General features: G+C 41.9%; 1 protein-coding gene and 1 long non-coding RNA gene across 5 annotated transcripts in view; one reads left to right on the forward strand and one right to left on the reverse strand.

The window, feature by feature from the left end:
• TNNT3 (troponin T3, fast skeletal type) overlaps nt 1-18868 on the forward strand; it is a 52992-nt gene extending 34124 nt beyond the window's left edge. For 3 of the 4 annotated variants that reach the window (XM_063944715.1, XM_063944716.1, XM_063944714.1), the window contains 8 exons: nt 3775-3820; nt 5205-5321; nt 7044-7121; nt 7623-7736; nt 8256-8365; nt 9665-9755; nt 15082-15122; nt 18763-18868. In XM_063944715.1, the coding sequence (XP_063800785.1) occupies nt 3775-3820; nt 5205-5321; nt 7044-7121; nt 7623-7736; nt 8256-8365; nt 9665-9755; nt 15082-15122; nt 18763-18814 (649 nt within the window). In that variant the 3' untranslated portion in view covers nt 18815-18868. Of the gene's footprint in view, nt 1-3774; nt 3821-5204; nt 5322-7043; nt 7122-7622; nt 7737-8255; nt 8366-9664; nt 9756-13023; nt 13065-15081; nt 15123-18762 lie in introns of all 4 variants that reach the window. The other variant, XM_063944713.1, reaches the window with a different exon arrangement.
• Nucleotides 16834-17491, reverse strand: LOC134969017 (uncharacterized). Its single transcript, XR_010189374.1, has 5 exons — nt 17430-17491; nt 17247-17320; nt 17137-17210; nt 17032-17105; nt 16834-16922 (listed from the first exon to the last, which is right to left on the reverse strand). It is a non-coding gene; the product is annotated as an uncharacterized LOC134969017 (long non-coding RNA).
• Nucleotides 18869-20499: the final 1631 nt, after the last annotated feature.

Below are 20499 nucleotides of genomic sequence, written 5' to 3' on the forward strand. Positions count from 1 at the left end.
CAACACAGTGTTCCTGTAGTCACTATCTACATTAACAACACAGTGTTCCTGTAGTCACTATCTACATTCACGACACACTGCTCCTGTAGTCACTATCTACATTCACGACACACTGCTTCTGTAGTCACTATCTACATTCACGACACACTGCTCCTGTAGTCACTATCTACATTCACGACACACTGCTCCTGTAGTCACTATCTACATTCACAACACACTGCTCCTGTAGTCACTATCTACATCAACAACACACTGCTCTTGTAGTCACTATCTACATTAACAACACAGTGTTCCTGTAGTCACTATCTACATTAACAACACAGTGTTCCTGTAGTCACTATCTACATTCAGAACACTCTGATCCTGTAGTCACTATCTACATTCACAACACAGTGTTCCTGTAGTCACTATCTACATTCACAACACACTGCTCCTGTAGTCACTATCTACATTCACAACATAATGCTCCTGTAGTCACTATCTACATTAACAACACAGTGTTCCTGTAGTCACTATCTACATTAACAACACAGTGTTCCTGTAGTCACTATCTACATTCACGACACACTGCTCCTGTAGTCACTATCTACATTCACGACACACTGCTCCTGTAGTCACTATCTACATTCACGACACACTGCTTCTGTAGTCACTATCTACATTCACGACACACTGCTCCTGTACTCACTATCTACATTAACAACACACTGCTCCTGTAGTCACTATCTACATTCACAACACACTGCTCCTGTAGTCACTATCTACATCAACAACACACTGCTCTTGTAGTCACTATCTACATCAACAACACACTACTCCTGTAGTCACTATCTACATCAACAACACACTACTCCTGTAGTCACTATCTACATTCACAATGCTCTGCTCCTGTAGTCACTATCTACATCAACAATACACTGCTCCTGTAGTCACTATCTACATCAACCACACACTGCTCCTGTAGTCACTATCTACATTCACAACGTTCTGCTCCTGTAGTCACTATCTACATTCACAACACACTGCTCCTGTAGTCACTATCTACATTCACAACATACTGCTCCTGTAGTCACTATCTACATTCACAACGCTCTGCTCCTGTAGTCACTATCTACATAAACAACACACTGCTCCTGTAGTCACTATCTACATTCACGACACACTGCTCCTGTACTCACTATCTACATTAACAACACACTGCTCCCGTAGTCACTATCTACATTCACAACACACTGCTCCTGTAGTCACTATCTACATCAACAACACACTGCTCTTGTAGTCACTATCTACATCAACCACACACTGCTCTTGTAGTCACTATCTACATTAACAACACAGTGTTCCTGTAATCACTATCTACATTAACAACACAGTGTTCCTGTAGTCACTATCTACATGCAGAACACTCTGATCCTGTAGTCACTATCTACATTCACAACACAGTGTTCCTGTAGTCACTATCTACATTCACTGCTCCTGTAGTCACTATCTACATTCACAACATAATGCTCCTGTAGTCACTATCTACATTAACAACACAGTGTTCCTGTAGTCACTATCTACATTAACAACACAGTGTTCCTGTAGTCACTATCTACATACACGACACACTGCTCCTGTAGTCACTATCTACATTCACGACACACTGCTCCTGTAGTCACTATCTACATTCACAACACACTGCTCCTGTAGTCACTATCTACATCAACAACACACTGCTCTTGTAGTCACTATCTACATTAACAACACAGTGTTCCTGTAGTCACTATCTACATTAACAACACAGTGTTCCTGTAGTCACTATCTACATTCAGATCACTCTGATCCTGTAGTCACTATCTACATTCACAACACAGTGTTCCTGTAGTCACTATCTACATTCACAACACACTGCTCCTGTAGTCACTATCTACATTCACAACATAATGCTCCTGTAGTCACTATCTACATTAACAACACAGTGTTCCTGTAGTCACTATCTACATTAACAACACAGTGTTCCTGTAGTCACTATCTACATTCACGACACACTGCTCCTGTAGTCACTATCTACATTCACGACACACTGCTCCTGTAGTCACTATCTACATTCACGACACACTGCTTCTGTAGTCACTATCTACATTCACGACACACTGCTCCTGTACTCACTATCTACATTAACAACACACTGCTCCTGTAGTCACTATCTACATTCACAACACACTGCTCCTGTAGTCACTATCTACATCAACAACACACTGCTCTTGTAGTCACTATCTACATCAACAACACACTACTCCTGTAGTCACTATCTACATTCACAACGCTCTGCTCCTGTAGTCACTATCTACATTCACAACGTTCTGCTCCTGTAGTCACTATCTACATTCACAACACACTGCTCCTGTAGTCACTATCTACATTCACAACATACTGCTCCTGTAGTCACTATCTACATTTACAACGCTCTGCTCCTGTTATCACTATCTACATAAACAACACACTGCTCCTGTAGTCACTATCTACATCAACAATACACTGCTCCTGTAGTCACTATCTACATACACAACGCTCTGCTCCTGTAGTCACTATCTACATTCACAACACACTACTCCTGTAGTCACTATCTACATTCACAACACACTGCTCTTGTAGTCACTATCTACATTAACAACACAGTGTTCCTGTAGTCACTATCTACATTAACAACACAGTTTTCCTGTAGTCACTATCTACATTCAGAACACTCTGATCCTGTAGTCACTATCTACATTCACAACACAGTTCCTGTAGTCACTATCTACATTCAGAACACTCTGATCCTGTAGTCACTATGTGCATTCACAACACACTGCTCCTGTAGTCACTATCTACATTCACAACACACTGCTCCTGTAGTCACTATCTAGATTCACAACACACTGCTCCTGTAGTCACTATCTACATTCACAACACAGTGTTCCTGTAGTCACTATCTACATTCACAACACACTGCTCCTGTAGTCACTATCTACATTCACAACGCTCTGCTCCTGTTATCACTATCTACATAGACAACACACTGCTCCTGTATTCACTATCTACATCAACAACACACTGCTATCTACATACACAACGCTCTGCTCCTGTAGTCACTATCTACATTCACAACATACTGCTCCTGTAGTCACTATCTACATTCACAACACACTGCTCCTGTAGTCACTATCTACATTCACAACGCTCTGCTCCTGTAGTCACTTTCTACATTCACGACACACTGCTCCTGTAGTCACTATCTACATTCACGACACACTGCTCCTGTAGTCACTATCTACATTCACAACACACTACTCCTGTAGTCACTATCTACATTCACAACATACTGCTCCTGTAGTCACTATCTACATTCACAACACACTGCTCCTGTAGTCACTATCTACATTCACAACACACTGCTCCTGTAGTCACTATCTACATTCAGAACACTCTGATCCTGTAGTCACTATCTACATTCACAACACACTGCTCCTGTAGTCACTATCTACATTCAGAACACTCTGATCCTGTAGTCACTATCTACATTCACAACACACTGCTTCTGTAGTCACTATCTACATTCAGAACACTCTGATCCTGTAGTCACTATCTACATTCACAACACAGTGTTCCTGTAGTCACTATCTACATTCACAACACACTGCTCCTGTAGTCACTATCTACATTCAGAACACTCTGATCCTGTAGTCACTATGTGCATTCACAATGGGCACTAGGCGGAATCTTCAGTACTTATATATGTTTATGTTCCAGACTTACTGCTCCTAAAATCCCAGATGGAGAGAAAGTTGACTTTGATGTAAGTACATTACCTGCTAAAATAAGCTTATACCTGACCAGAGTGGTCACACATCCCACTTGATGTAGCCAGGTTCCTGGCAGTCAGGATCCTGGCGGTTACGATCACATCAGCGGAATCCTGGTGGTCACAGTGCCGATGGATCCCGAGGGAGAGTGTTAGGATTAGGGTTAGATTTAGGGTTAGGCACTAGAAGGAGAGTTAGGGTTAGACTGCAAGAGGGCACAATTAGGGTTAGGCTGCAGGAGGGGATGGTCAGGAGTAGGCTGCAGGAGTGGTGGGTTAGAGCTAAGGTTAGAATGATCACCGTGATCTGTCTGGATTTAGCTGTCAAGATTGTGACCGTCAGGATCCTGACCGCTGGCATTTTCGTACCTGACCCATTCCACCTGAAGGACACTTACACAGTTACCCTGGTTCTATCTCCTGTTATGTCCTGCATGAATAGTGAACTTTGATCAGTCAACTGCTTCCATAATGAGAGGGAAGAATAATGTGGATTCAGAGCGATACTGACCCATACAGTATGTGTAGATTATGATCAGTGGTGCCGAGAGAGGGGTGGGGGGGGAGGGTACAGATTACTTGTGCCCAGGTCTGATGGAGGGGCTCAGTGAGGGTCCAATATGGGCCCAGGCCCCATCCCTCTTACCTGGCATAAGCATCTGTAGCTCTTCTTCTCAGCCCAGCACATGCTGCTGTGTACTGGGCTGCAGTGTGGCAATGGAGGTGCTTAAGTTAAAATACTATTTTTTTCAGTTTTTTTATTTCTAAGGGTACATGACCACACCTCCCGTGGTTAGGCCACGGCCCTTGAAAAGTACCTGGGCCCAGCCCGGCTCTCGACTGCCCTGATTATGATATACATGAGTCAGCCATACTATACATGGATTGCTCTATAAAATGCACCAGGCTTTAGTACTGTTGATGAAAGTAAACTGACACTAATATTAAAACAGTATTATAAATGCATAAAATTGCATTGTCTTACTTAGTGGTAATGGGAAATATTCCAATAAAAACTTTTTATTTATGGTAAAAACAGTTGTACGTAATGTCAAAATTCAGTAAGATTAGTTCCCTTTAATAGCAGATTTTTGCCTGTTGTTTTTCTGTGCTGCTTTAAGTATTAGTTTATCCTAACCTTTTACATATACCAATTCATTTATTGTTTTGTACAGACACAGCATTTCAGAGCTAAACAGGCTTTCTGTTTTATTATACTCTATTTTTTATGGTAATTGTCTGGAGATAACTTTCTATGGCTAATAACTTAATGTTCTGTTATTGCAGTTCTATTCCTAGCCATTATAATCTCAATGTATAACAATATGATACATAGGCGGTCTTTTCTTACACACTAATATGTATGTTTCGTCTTCAGGATATTCAGAAGAAAAGGCAGAACAAGGACTTAATTGAGTTGCAGTCCCTTATTGATCAGCACTTTGAAGGCAGAAAGAAAGAGGAAGAGGAGCTAATTGGATTGAAAGACAGAATTGTAAGATGTCGTTCTTGTTCCGCGTCTGACGTGTAGTTGTAAATAAAACATAGAAGTAGTGATTTTTAGCAAATTACTTGTCAAAGCAAAATGCACCAAAGACACAGACAGAAGCATAGAAATTGATTATGTTTTTTATTATTATCAGTGGCGGTACAGCACCCCCAGGTAAAATCCACCACCCAGCTCACTGTCAGTGAAGCCAGATGCAGTCCGAGACTGAACTGGCTTCACTGTGACTGGCAGGGACTTCCTATTGGAAGTCTTAAGTGCCAGTCACAGGCAGTTACGTTGGGAGGAATTTCCTCCCTCTGGGACTGCCAGACCGGGCTGCAATAGGCAGAGTGCTGGATTTCTCTAGGAAGCCAGCTACCTGCCTCATCAGCACTAGCCGGCTTCTATGGACTGCAGCCGATGCAGTCCATAGAAGATTCGATTCTGTGCATGTACAGTACCGTTGCCGCTACTGCGCATGCTCTGGGTTCTGGCGTCTGTGAACTGTACATTATACAAGTGTCAGGACCCTGGCGGCGGTAGGGACAAGGTAGCTGAGATCCGGGAGCACTGCCAGCGACAGCCTTCCTGCTCCACCAAGGTAGGAGCCGCCGCTGATTATTATTAAACTTTATTTATTGGGTGTCATAAGTGGTCCACAGCATCACACAGAGTGTAAAGCAATTAGTACCAGGTAAACAGCACATACAGAGACCAGTACAATACAGTAGACAAATAACTAATAGCACTACAACTCTCAATACAGCCGATGATGCAATAGGTGCAATGGAAATACTCAGCATAATCTGACTCCTGTACCTATTAGTGGGGGCGCAGATAATGGGTCTAGTTCATCTGAAGACACCAAAACAACAAAGGGGTGGAGCTGGGGGGGCAGATAGCCCAAGGAGGAGGTGTAGAGTGTAGCTGGAACATAAGAGAAGTAGGTAATGAGAATAGGAGGGAGGAGGGCCCTGCTCGTAGAGTCTGGAGTATAAGAGGTATTAATGCACAGAGGAACCCCAAAATAAAAACCTTTTATCTATGTTATGTAATTATGTACTAATAATTATTTTTAATATTTAGTTTGCATGCAATACAGTAATAGTGCAATACTTTCTCAGTACTTATATTTCCTCACTAGGTGGCAGAGCTGACATACAGTACATACATATAGTGTCCAAGAATTCTTTATTTGATAAATGATCTGTATATTTCTAACAGTCTTATATTAATTTATAAAAAGTGTTTTCTGCTCATATACATGAACGTTTAATTACACTTTAACATAAACCTCTCACCTTTTTTAATTGATAAACCAATAAAGGTTATATTTTAATAGATTTCACACTTAGTTAATTTTTTTTTCAAAAAGAGTGCCCTAACCAAGATAATTATTTTCTTCACCTCTAATATGCTTCATATTAGGGAGCACCACCAACCCAATGATATCACTTTCATAGTAACTATTCATTTCTAATAGTTGGTATATAATGAATAATTATTCTGAATACCTCCCACACTCTTGTCAAACCACCCTTGGCTGACTTGAGCACGGGAGTAGTATCTAGTGAGGACTCGACCCCTCCCATACTTGAACTACTCCTGTCCTATAGTAAAGTGTTTCTGCGATGATCAGTATGTACTTCTTAGCTCTGTTCCATCTAAATGCATATGTTGTGGTTGGCCCATTCTTTTCTGATCGCTCCATCTTACCGTGGTCCTCAGGAGAAACGTAGAGCTGAGAGATCCGAGCAACAGAGGATCAGAGCAGAGAAGGAGAAGGAGCGTCAGACCAGACTTGCCGTGAGTACTACCAGAGATGCGTTATCATTAGATTACCCCTATCTATAGCAATTTCCCTGTACTGTATATACAGCCCTAATCACCCCATACACAGAACATACCATCACAATAACTCTAGAAATGCCACGCATCCTTATAGTAGGAACCGGATTAAGGGCCACATGGGCCTGGAGCTGAAGGGCCTTTACTGAGAAGGGGAGGAGTTTTGACCACTGCTATGTGGGTGTGTCCAGAGCCATGTGGGCGTGTACACCCTTTATACACTATGAGCCTCAATGTCTCCCAAAATACATAAACATAGAAAAATTGCTACATTTTGTGAGAAAACTATTAATACAATTTTAATGCTTATGATTCATGATCGCTTGTTTTGCCAGCTGTGCAGCTGGTCATCATCCTGCTGCCAGGATGATGGGCCTATTGTTGTGTGGAGGCCAGGAGCTGGAGCTCCATCCTCCCCATTGTTAATTTGGCCCTGCTCATGGTCCTTTCTCTGTGCAGGAGGAAAAGGTAAGGAGAGAGGAACAGGACCTAATGAGACGTGCTGAGGATGATATGAAGAAGAAGAAGGCTTTGTCCTCCATGGGGGCCACATACAGCAGCTACCTGGCCAAGGTGAGACAGCCTGCAGAGACACAGGCCACTGTGTGATACCATAGTATAGACTATCTTCGCTACTGTATTTCTGCCTATACAACTCAGAACTTATAAGTTAGATTTATTAAAGAATAAATACTACAAAGACACAACTTCAAATTAAATAGTGACAAATACCTTTCACCAATGTATAGAGAAGTATTTTGTTTGCTTATTAAGATTGAAGATATCTGAGATAAAGCTTTATCATATGTCCTGTGCACAAAGCACTTTGGTCAACTAAATGATTACAAAATATGGTTTAATTAGACAAAATCAAACATCTGGTTGGCCATTCGCCTTTGGTGAGTTTGGGGTTCTCGGCACAGCCAGGAAATAAGTGGTTAAGTGAGACAAGCTTTGGTTCGTGGGAAATAAAATGGGCAATATGCTCATCAAATTCAATAAATGTAGCACACTGCCATCCAGTGTCTCCAGTGTGCAATGCATTTGAGTAATAAGTTCCGTCCTTACTATTGAGTGCTTCCTTTTCGATAGGCTGATCAGAAGAGAGGCAAGAAGCAGACAGCCCGGGAGCAGAAGAAGAAGATTCTGGCAGATCGTCGCAAGCCCCTGAATGTAGACCACATGAATGAAGATAAACTCAGGTAAACATAGAAACATAGAATTTGTCGGCAGATAAGAACCACTTGGCCCATCTAGTCTGCCCATTTTTTTTTTTTTTATATTATTTTTATCTCTAACCTTATTTGATCCTTATTTCTTTGTAAGGATATCCTTATGTCTATCCCATGCATGTTTAAATTGCTCTACTGTCTTAGCCTCTACCACCTCTGATGGGAGGCTATTCCACTTGTCCACTACCCTTTCTGTGAAATAATTTTTCCGCAAATTTCCCCTGAACCTCCCCCCCCTCCAGTCTCAGTGCATGTCCTCGTGTCCTATTGCTTCTCTTCATTTGGAGAATGTTTCCCTCCTGGACTTTGTTAAAACCCTTGATATATTTGAAAGTTTCTATCATGTCCCCCCTTTCCCTTCTCTGCTCCAAACTATACATATTGAGATTTCTAAGTCTTTCTGGGTATGTTTTGTGATGTAGGCCATGCACCATTTTAGTTGCCCTCCTTTGTACAGTTTCTAATGTATTAATATCCTTTTGAAGATATGGCCTCCAGAACTGAATACAGTATTCTAGATGAGGCCGTACCAATGACCTATACAGTGGCATTATTACTTCTCTTTTCCTGCTACTGATTCCTCTCCCAATGCAGCCAAGCATCTGACTAGCTTTCCTCATTGCCTTGTTACATTGCTTACCTGCCTTTAAGTCATCTGAAATAGTGACTCCTAGATCCCTTTCCTCCTCAGTAGTTTCCAGTATAGTGCCATTAATACTGTATTTAGCTTTAGGATTTTTGAGACCCAAGTGCATGATTTTGCATTTTTTGGCATTAAACTGTAATTGCCAGACTCTTGACCATTCCTCTAATCTACCTAGATCCTCAATCATTAGAGGAATGGTCAAGAGTCTGGCAATTACAGTTTAATGCCAAAACTTAGGGTAATAAGACATAGGTGTTTACAGAGACTCCTATCTTGTAAAATGCAAGGACGTTATTACCCACACTATTTATCATCTTTATTTTGGGTTTTCATTTTTTGTGAAAATAATGTCCATAATTGCGGGGTTCACAGCAGATATCTCTGCAGCTGCATGAAGTCTTATTTTAAACAGTTTTAGACTGAGGGGGAGGTGTATCAAAGGTAGGAGAGAAATAAAGTGGAGAGAGATGAAATACCAACCAATCAGCTCCTGTCATTTTTAAAACACAGTCTGTAAAATACAGAATTTGATTGGTTGGTAATTTATCTCTCCAAAGCTTGATACATCTCCCCATGTGTATGACAAGCAGAACATTTAAGGCTCACCTATAATTCTGTAATAGGGACAAGGCTAAGGAGATGTGGGACTGGCTGTACCAACTGGAGTCCGAGAAGTTTGAGATGGGGGAAAAGCTCAAGAAACAGAAATACGAGGTGAGCACACTGTATACTACTTGTATGCATATTACAATATCATGAAAGCAGAAAACATATTAACTCACCTTTTTTCTAGAAAGAACTATCAAGTTACATACATATTGGTTGAAGTACATTAAAGTGGACAGGTCAAAGACAAGTGGAGGCAGCCATTTTGTGGGCTAAACTAATATTCATGAGAGAACATAGTTTACCAATTCTCTAGGGACCAGTACCTCATGAATATAAATCAGGCTATGCCTTCTAGCAATAAAAATGTAATCATGGGCAACTGGTTAAGCGCACAAAACAGAGGCTTCGAGCTTATGAATGTTATAGGTCCACTTTAATCTACTGAGAGTCAGTTCGATGAATTACGATAGTTACAGATCTTCTTATAGTATGTACGCACATTACTAATGGACTTATTTATCAAATGGAGAAAAGCTTCAGTGAAAACAGGTGTTTTTACTGGAAATAGAACTTCCCCATCTGTTAATTGTGATAGCATGCACCGGAGAAAAGCTGAAATGAACTTCTCACGTGCATCGGCTGCATCATTTGAATAGATGTCGGCAGATGCTGGGACCCGCGATAACATTTGAATTCAGCCCTAGTTTTATATATAGTAATCACAAGTACACATATATACACATACCATGTACAGTTTAATGCTTGGACATTACCAGTTTTTAATAGAGGTTTGTTTTATTCTGAAAGTTTTTATATCATATATGTGGTCTTTTATTGAATGTTTAATATACACCAGACCAGTATATTTATATTCTGATTAGCAGAATTTGCTATCCTTACTGAATTAGCCCCCAGATCTTTATATTTTGTCCAAGTAGTTTATGCATTGATCATAGGTTGTAACATCAGTAAAAAAAAAATAAAGGGCGCTATCAGGAAATGGGAAAAAGTAATAATAAATATATATCAGAAAATATTTTAAATATGAGAATTTATTAAAATTAAAAAAAGACTCTTATTATACTTGTGTTTCTGATTTCTGAATTCTGAATATAACATAAGCTGATTTTTATTTTATCTTCCATTTGTGATGTTCATTAATAACCACATTTTTTTTTTGTAGTTCCATAGTAATTCTATTACAATGAGTATGGAAAAATTGAACTGTATAAACATACATTTTACTGTTCCAAACACACAGTAGTATATCCTTTATTAACCCCCATTTTTCAAACTCTGGTGCTCAAATTGCACTTTATTCAATGTTTAGAGCTACAGAAATGATAGATCAGTGAAATAACTATACTGGATTCCACAGATTTTATAAAACGGTCAGTAAACAACTATTAGTGACTGATTTACTATCATTGTTCTTGTCTTACAAACTTTCTTAAAAGGCCAAATATAATCACAAACAAAAATTTTCTTTAAAATAAAAAATGTAGTTCATTTCGATTTAGGTGATTTCTCCAGTTCATGGTGTATTCATGACTTATAGGGCAAGAGATGATATATATGCTACTATACATACACAGCTGTGAGCGGTATACTGTATTTAAAAAAAAAAAAGTGAATAAATCGGATGAGATAAGGGGGCTATTTACTAAGCCTTGGATGGATATATAAATAAAGTGGACGTAGATAAAGTACAGGTTGAGTATCCCTTATCCAAAATGCTTGGGACCAGACGTATTTTGGATATGGGATTTTTCCGTATTTTGGAATAATTGCATACCACAATGAGATATCATGGTGATGGGACCTAAATCTAAGCACAGAATGCATTTATGTTACATATACACCTTATACACACAGCCTGAAGGTCATTTTAGTCAATATTTTTTATAACTTTGTGCATTAAACAAAGTGTGTGTACATTCACACAATTCATTTATGTTTCATATACAACTTATACACACAGTCTGAAGGTAATTTAATACAATATTTTTAATAACTTTGTGTATTAAACAAAGTTTGTGTACATTGAGCCATCAGAAAACAAAGGTTTCATTATCTCACTCTCACTCAATAAAGTCCGTATTTCGGAATATTTGGATATGGGATACTCAACCTGTACCAACAAATCAGCTCCTAACTGCCATTTTTCAAACCCAGCCTGTGACATGGCAGTTAGATGCTGATTGGCTGGGACTTTATCTCCATCCACTTTATCTCCATCCACAGTTTAAAAAATAGAGATCTTAGGGGGTCTATTTACTAAGCCTTGGATGTAGATAAAGTCGCCGGAGATAAAGTACCAGCCAACCAGCTCGTAACTGCCATTATTCAAACCCAGCCTCTGAAATGTTAGTTAGGGGCTGATTGGCTGGTACTTTATGTCCATTGACTTTATCTCCATCCAAGGCTTAGTCAATAGACCCCTTTGTGCAGTAGTAGTCCAAGAAACAACAACTAAGAAAATCTGTACGACATCAAGGTACATCTGTATGGAGCCATACATGTATTATGTGTGTGGGGAGAGCAGTACACCAGAGGATTCAGAATCAATAACAACCTATAGCAGAGGTTCTGAAATGTGGTCCTCAAGGCATCCTAATTGTCCAGGTTTTAGGTATATTCATGGCTCAGCATAGATGGTCAAATCAAAATGACTAAGGTACTAATTAAGTCACCTTTGGCCAAGTATGGATAAACTTAAAACCTGGACCGTTGGGGTGCCTGGAGAACCGTGTTTGCGAACCTCTGGCCTACAAAAATGTTTTCACCTTACCCAGTATATCCTTGATCAGAGAATAGAGACTGCACAGACACTAGTACAATCTGCACACATTTTACTTCATTCAAGTCTACTGCTTTCTTATAGTCACTATAAGGGCTGTAAGAGCAGATTGCATTTCACATTTGTACAAGTAGCGTGTTAATGTCAAACTGATCTGTCTGGAGGCGCAATTAACTAGTTCACCACAGGTGACGGCAATAATACATTAAGAGGCAAATCCAGTATCAGAAATTCTAAAGCTTAAACTGCCTCATGCCTCAGTGATGTCATTAGCTTTTTCTGACTTGATAAGAATTGTCACACGGATATTGGCTCTTTCTGCAAAATGGTAGAAGACTAGTCCACTCTCATAACAGAACGTTAGGACCAGTATGTAACCCAGAATGTGCCATTGGCACGTAATGCCATAAGAATGATATGGTGTATGTAAATGCAGTCCCAGAGCAGCGCATGCAGTATCTAGGAGATAGCAGCAGTACATGCAGATAGAATCATTTTACATCATTTCCAATATAGAACAGCACCGATTGCACCAGTGTCTCCTTTTCACATGATTATCTTGGTCTCTCTTAGATTACGACTCTTCACAGGAGAGTGGAAGAACTCTCTAAGTTGTAAGTAGAGATCTCCCTTCTGTAGGGAGCAAAGTCAGGATTGGCTGTTCAGGCGTGTGTCAGGGTAGGGACTGGTACGACTGGGCTTGGGGCTGAAGCAGAGCAGTAAAGAGATGTCATCGAGAAAGACATGACGGACACCAGGACTGCAAACAGAATTGTTACTTACAGGGTGGCAGGATTGCATCTAATGAGAACATTGGAGTTTGGGATTTTCAAGGCAGCAGTTTGTAGGGAATGAATAAGGAGTGCACTCTGGTAAAACGTCTTGTACAGTAACACTACACAGTGAATGCAGTCTAGTAATAATTGTACAGTAACAATACATAATGCGTGCAGTTTAGAAATACATCTTATACAGTAATGCTACATAGTGAGTATAGTCTAGCAATACATCTTATGCAGTAATGCTACATAGTGAGTATAGTCTAGCAATACATCTTATACAGTAATGCTGTATAGTGAGTGCAGCCTAATAATACATCTTATACAGTAATGCTACATAGTGAGTATAGTCTAGCAATACATCTTATACAGTAATGCTACATAGTGAGTACAGTATAGTCTAGCAATACATCTTATGCAGTAATGCTACATAGTGAGTATAGTCTAGCAATACATCTTATACAGTAATGCTACATAGTGAATATAGTCTAGTAATACATCTTATACAGTAATGCTACATAGTGAGTGCAGTGCAGTAATACATCTTATACAGTAATGCTACATAGTGAGTATAGTCTAGCAATACATCTTATGCAGTAATGCTACATAGTGAGTATAGTCTAGCAATACATCTTATACAGTAATGCTAGAGAGTGAGTATAGTCTAGCAATACATCTTATACAGTAATGCTACATAGTGAGTGCAGCCTAATAATACATCTTATACAGTAATGCTGAATAGGGAGTATAGTCTAGCAATACATCTTATACAGTAATGCTACATAGTGAGTGCAGCCTAGTAATACATCTTATACTGTAATGCTGCATAATGAGTGCAGTCTAGTAATACATCTTATACTGTAATGCTGCATAGTGAGTGCAGTCTAGTAATACGTCTTGTACAGTAAAGCTATATAGTGAGTGCAGTGCAGTAATACATCTTATACAGTAATGCTACATAGTGAGTATAGTCTAGTAATACATCTTAAACTGTAATGCTGCATAGTGAGTGCAGTCTAGTAATACATCTTATACTGTAATGCTGCATAGTGAGTGCAGTGCAGTAATACATCTTATACAGTAATGCTACATAGTGAGTATAGTCTAGTAATACATCTTATACAGTAATGCTACATAGTGAGTGCAGTCTAGTAATACATCTTATACTGTAATGCTACATAGTGAGTACAGTATAGTCTAGTAATACATCTTATACTGTAATGCTACATAGTGAGTGCAGTCTAGTAATACATCTTATGCTGTAATGCTACATAGTGAGTGCAGCCTAGTAAAAGTTCTAAAAACAGGAGTTATAACACTATAAAAGAATAATGCAGCTAGAAGAGTGAAAAAAGTGTAACTGTGAATAAATGTGTCACCTATGAAGAAACACAGTAATTAGTCAACAGTAAAATGTACAATAAACATATTAACATTTAGTGTTCCCCATTGAAACATACAGTATGAAGATAGATTTGTAGACGATGCTTTATCATTCACATCATATTGCAATGATGATTTGCACTCTTGGTGTTCTCACAGTCATAAGGGTTTTAGTTTGGTCACCCAAGGGGTAAGTACCTCTGCTCCACGCTCCAGCCCGGGTGTAATAAAAAGGTAGGTAGCTTTGCACCTGGGCACCTGCCTAGGATATGTGTGTGTATGTCACCAGACACAGTAAAGACACGCCAGCCACTCATTTCTTTCACATGTGGATCATTACCATGGTAAGCGGGAGCAAGGTAACAGGATTCCTATATGCATCCTGCGGTCCATCAGGATGTGAGGGTGATGGAGGTAAGGAGCTATATGGGACTCAACAGCATAAATGGGTTGTATGTTGTTTTAACAGGTTACAACCCTCAGGAACCGTATCGATCAGCTCCAGAAACAGTGAGTAGTTCTATCTTTCCAAACTCTCTTCCAATCCCAGCCTGCACCAATCCACTCCTCTAATCCTTAGCCAAAACTACCTATCTTAGAATATTTCCAGATTCAAATATTCTAAGCCATTGAAAGACTTTCCATAATTAAAGTGATATAAAACTTGATTATACAACCCCTGTAAGTCCTTAATATCAATGTTGCATGTTTTAGGCAAGTCTGACCATACATCTCCAGAAAGACTTTTCCATAAACAAACTTTCCCCAACTACGATGATCACAACAGTCATTAAATCCTTTCTCACCTTTAACTCTATTTAATTTGATCTTACCATGGTTGTCCATTAAATCATCTTTGCCAATCAAAATAACCAGCTTTCAGACACATTATTCATTACCCATTATTTACATAGCGCTTTACACAGAGTAATCATTTAGTGAAATACCATGAACTCTTCAATCTCCTCTTCATCTCATCAAAGTGTGCCAAAGTGTCTCTACACATAATAAAGGCGGCCATTTTGTGGTCTAAACCACTGCTTATGAGAATACAACATTCCTTATATAGGCTGCATTCTCATGAATATTGGTTTAACTCAACAAAATGACTGTTTCAACTGTATGTGTGTCACAGGTGTAACCCCAAAACCAAAATGCTAGTACCTTATTCCACTCAGTGAGATAATTGATAATAATTGAAATCACAACAGACCCTAACCATCAAATCTTTCTACATAGTTCAATAACAACATTACATAAACATAAACATTACATAACATTCTAATGATCATTGCTAAGATGTTTGCTATAGAAGGAACCCCTATACACTCTAAGGGATAAGTTTGAAATAATCTACTTTTTAAAACTCCACTCCAAGCTACTGTACCACTTCATACAGATTTCTGTGTGGTCTCAAGGGTTCTGATCTCTGGGCATTGTGATATTATCTTGAATTCCAAATGTTTCCTTGATATAACTTCATATTGGATCCTTACCTCTACCCCAAACCTCTCCACTATCCCTTTGATGCGTTCTACCTAAAATCCTAACCAAGCAGTCAAGCATTGTACATAACACCTAAGAAATGTCCTAACCTTACATCTGTGATCTCACACTGTAGCTGAATAACCTGGGCTTATACTTAAGTATCAGCTAACAATGTATGCCGAACCAGGCACTACACGCTAAGGCTTACCAAGCGATGTGTCTATAACCTACCTAGACATGTCAGGTGTAGTGTGATATCTAAGGTGTAGTGAGAGATATCACAGGCTGAACAGGACGCTACTGTTTCACTTGATATCTCCAGCCTACCATAATATCTCCGTTATAACAAGTAAGTAACCTGACTGCTGCTAACCAAAGACCCTCACCCTGGTATGCCAGGTATAGTATAAGTAACAAATGCACTGCAGCTCTGTCACTGCCTGTTTTCATCACAGTACATGTTACAGGTATACCGGGATACCGGCAGTGAGGATGCCAGTGGCCAGAATACCGACACCTGCATCCTGGCTGCCATAACCCCAAAAGGTTTGAGCAACTAAACTAACTCTTACTCTATCCCTCCCTTCCCACACACTAATCCTAACCCCCCCAGCTATCCCTCCCCCCACCCCACAGCCAAACCCTCCCCACCACATTCTAATCTTAACCCTACTCCGAACCTTCCCCCTGCAGCCTAACCCTAACCCTAACCTTCTCCCTGCAGCCTAACCCTAACCCTTCCCCTAACCTTCCCCCCGCAGCCTAACCCTAACCCTTCCCCTAACCTTCTCCCTGCAGCCTAACCCTAACCCTCCCCCTAACCTTTACCCCCAGCCTAACCCTAACCCTTCCCCTAACCTTCTCCTTGCAGCCTAACCCTAACCCTCCCCCTAACCTTTACCCCCAGCCTAACCCTAACCCTCCCCCTAACCTTCTCCCTGCAGCCTAACCCTAGCCCTTCCCCTAACCTTCCCCCCGCAGCCTAACCCTAACCCTTCCCCTAACCTTCTCCCTGCAGCCTAACACTTCCCCTAACCTTCCCCCCGCAGCCTAACCCTAACCCTTCCCCTAACCTTCTCCCTGCAGCCTAACCCTAACCCTTCCCCTAACCTTTACCCCCAGCCTAACCCTAACCCTTCCCCTAACCTTCCCCCCGCAGCCTAACCCTAACCCTTCCCCTAACCTTCTCCCTGCAGCCTAACCCTAACCCTCCCCCTAACCTTTACCCCCAGCCTAACCCTAACCCTTCCCCTAACCTTCTCCCTGCAGCCTAAACCTAACCCTTCCCCTAACCTTTACCCCCAGCCTAACCCTAACCCTCCCCCTAACCTTCTCCCTGCAGCCTAACCCTAGCCCTTCCCCTAACCTTCCCCCCGCAGCCTAACCCTAACCCTTCCCCTAACCTTCTCCCTGCAGCCTAACCCTAACCCTTCCCCTAACCTTCCCCCCGCAGCCTAACCCTTCCCCTAACCATCTCCCTGCAGCCTAACCCTAGCCCTTCCCCTAACCTTCCCCCCGCAGCCTAACCCTAACCCTCCCCCTAACCTTCACACCCAGCTTAACCCTAACCCTTCCCCTAACCTTCCCCCCGCAGCCTAACCCTAACCCTTCCCCTAACCTTCTCCCTGCAGCCTAACCCTAACCCTTCCCCTAACCTTCCCCCCGCAGCCTAACCCTAACCCTTCCCATAACCTTCTCCCTGCAGCCTAACCTTAACCCTCCCCCTAACCTTCACCCCGCAGCCTAACCCTAACCCTTCCCCTAACCTTCCCCCCGCAGCCTAACCCTAGCCCTTCCCCTAACCTTCTCCCTGCAGCCTAACCCTAACCCTTCCCCTAACCTTCCCCCCGCAGCCTAACCCTAACCCTTCCCCTAACCTTCCCCCCGCAGCCTAACCCTAACCCTTCCCCTAACCTTCTCCCTGCAGCCTAACCCTAACCCTCCCCCTAACCTTCTCCCTGCAGCCTAACCCTAACCCTCCCCCTAACCTTCACCCCGCAGCCTAACCCTAACCCTTCCCCTAACCTTCCCCCCGCAGCCTAACCCTAACCCTCCCCCTAACCTTCCCCCCCCCCCACAGCCTAGACCTAACCCTCTCCGGTATGCTTATGTTCCGGATTCCGGCGTCGGCATTCTGACAGGTGTCAGGATTTTAGTTCCTGTCTTCTGACCGCCAGCATCCCATCCTTCGGGATCCCAACTACATCCCGGTACACCAGTATTCTTACTTTTTCCTGGAGCCACTGTAATACTGTGCGGTTAGGACAGTGCTGACAGAGTGTTAGCAATAGGTAACTGATATAAGCATGCATGGTAATCAGAGGCCAGTACAGCATGTGGGAGACTAGTACAGTCTCTCCCAAACTAACATGAGGACATGGTAAGTCATACAGCCTGTGTGTGCTGCTTGTGTGAGGGGGAAAGGGGGACGCATAATTTATGCACTGGATTTCTCTTCCTTCACTTAGTTCTCTCTCTCTTTCCATCTGTTCTGAATTCTCTGATCCTTCCCATATGTTATTTTTCACTTCTTCATATTACACTATTTCATATTCCATATCTTATCACTTCTGCATCTGGCTTTCCTCTCTTCTCTTTCTGGCTTTCCTCTCTTCTCTGTGTCTTGTCTGCTGACCTTTGTCATTTTTCCGCCCCATTACAGCAGCAAGAAGGCAGCTGGAGGCAAAGGAAAAGTTGGGGGCCGCTGGAAGTAAGCTCCCCCAAATACAAGACCTGGTCCTGACTGAGAGCAGCCCCCCTCCACCGACCTCCTCTCACCATCCTCTGTCCTGCAGGAAGCTGGCTACACCGAGTGTCTCACGAGATTGTTGTCCTGTCTTATCCCGCGGGTCACCTTTTTCTCTGTCTGGACTGCTCCGTGTTATCTCTTCTCTTTTGTAAATAAAGTGTGACGCTTCTTACCCTAATCACATTCCTTGTACGTGTCACAAACAACTCAAAGAAGAATGTCAGAAATATCACCTATCTCCAAATAAATAATGAGGCTCTTATTGTGCACCACGGGCCCACTGTACTTTACATTTCGAAATACACAAAGATTGGCAGCACTAAGGTACAGACCTTGGAATTGTGGGTGGCTTACCTCTGGAGATCTCAGCATTTGAAGAGGTACACACTGGTTACCTGCTCGCAGTACTGCCAGCCATGTAATGGAATGAACTAACATTCATGAGATTGCAGCCCATCAATATACTAGGGACAAAGTAAATCACCGACATATGAATATTACTATCTATTCTCCTGAAGTGTTAAGGAGGCCCAGGAATTTCAGGGGGGAGAACTCCCAGACTCCTGGGAGAACAGGTCACTCCCGCTATAATGGCCCTGCTCTATATGCAATGCTGCGATTAACGCCATTGTGCCACATTGGGACGGGTCATGACGCAATTCACGTCGGCCCACCGGGTCATGACCGATTCACAACGGTATTGTCACATTCATCTCCCCTTTGGGGACTCCAAGAGGGGGGATAACAAGTGTAATGAAGTATTTATATAAGACATTACATACTGTAGTAATCACTTTACACTGAAACAATTCAGAAAGAGAGAGGTTTTTCAGCAAATAAAACAAAGTTTTCAGCACACGGTTTATGAATCACCAGCTGTATTCTGTTGCAATGTACATGACCATATAAAGCAGAGAGGCAAAAAAGCAAATTTCAGTATGAAATTAAAACACAAATCTTTATCGGTACTTAAAGTGAGTTGCATTTTTTTTTTCTTTTTGTAGTTTAAAGAAGATGATGACCCCAGCGGAATCGAGGTTGTAGGAGTTTATTTACAAAGTGCCGGCTTTTGCAATGCACGCCGGGCTTTACACTGAATTATAGTATCGCTTTACATTTTCAGCATACCTCCCAAGTTTAAATAGCAGCAAGGAGGGATGCTTGCGCGGCGCAGCCGCGGGCGTCCCAAAAAGGAGACGTGGCTTACCGTGGGAGGGGCGTGGCCTCGTCCGAGTGGGTGTGGTTGAGTGCCACTGACCCATTTTTGTCTTTTTGGGGGTGTGCCCAGCGCTCCCCGAGCAGCTGGGCAGCCCCCTGCTCCCCTCTCAGCATTGAATAGATGCCGTGCTCGTGCGCACAGCATCTATTCAGTGATCACCGGCTGTTTTGCAGAGCAAAGCACCAGGTGATCAAAGCCACCCCCAACTTCCCACCCGCCCGCGGGACACTGCGAACCGCGGGAGGGACAGCGTCCGAATAGCGGGACTGTCCCGCTGAAATCGGGACAGTTGGGAGGTATGTTTTCAGCTCAAACCCACCGAGTAGCGGAGGTTTAAAAAATCCGCCACTTCTTAAATATAGCCTGGGAGGCAGGATTCTGCTAAGCTCACATTCACTAACACTGTATGATGCACTCTTCAGCCAATTGCA

The sequence above is a fragment of the Pseudophryne corroboree genome, chromosome 11 (assembly GCF_028390025.1).
Source record: "Pseudophryne corroboree isolate aPseCor3 chromosome 11, aPseCor3.hap2, whole genome shotgun sequence".
Lineage (NCBI taxonomy): Eukaryota > Metazoa > Chordata > Amphibia > Anura > Myobatrachidae > Pseudophryne > Pseudophryne corroboree.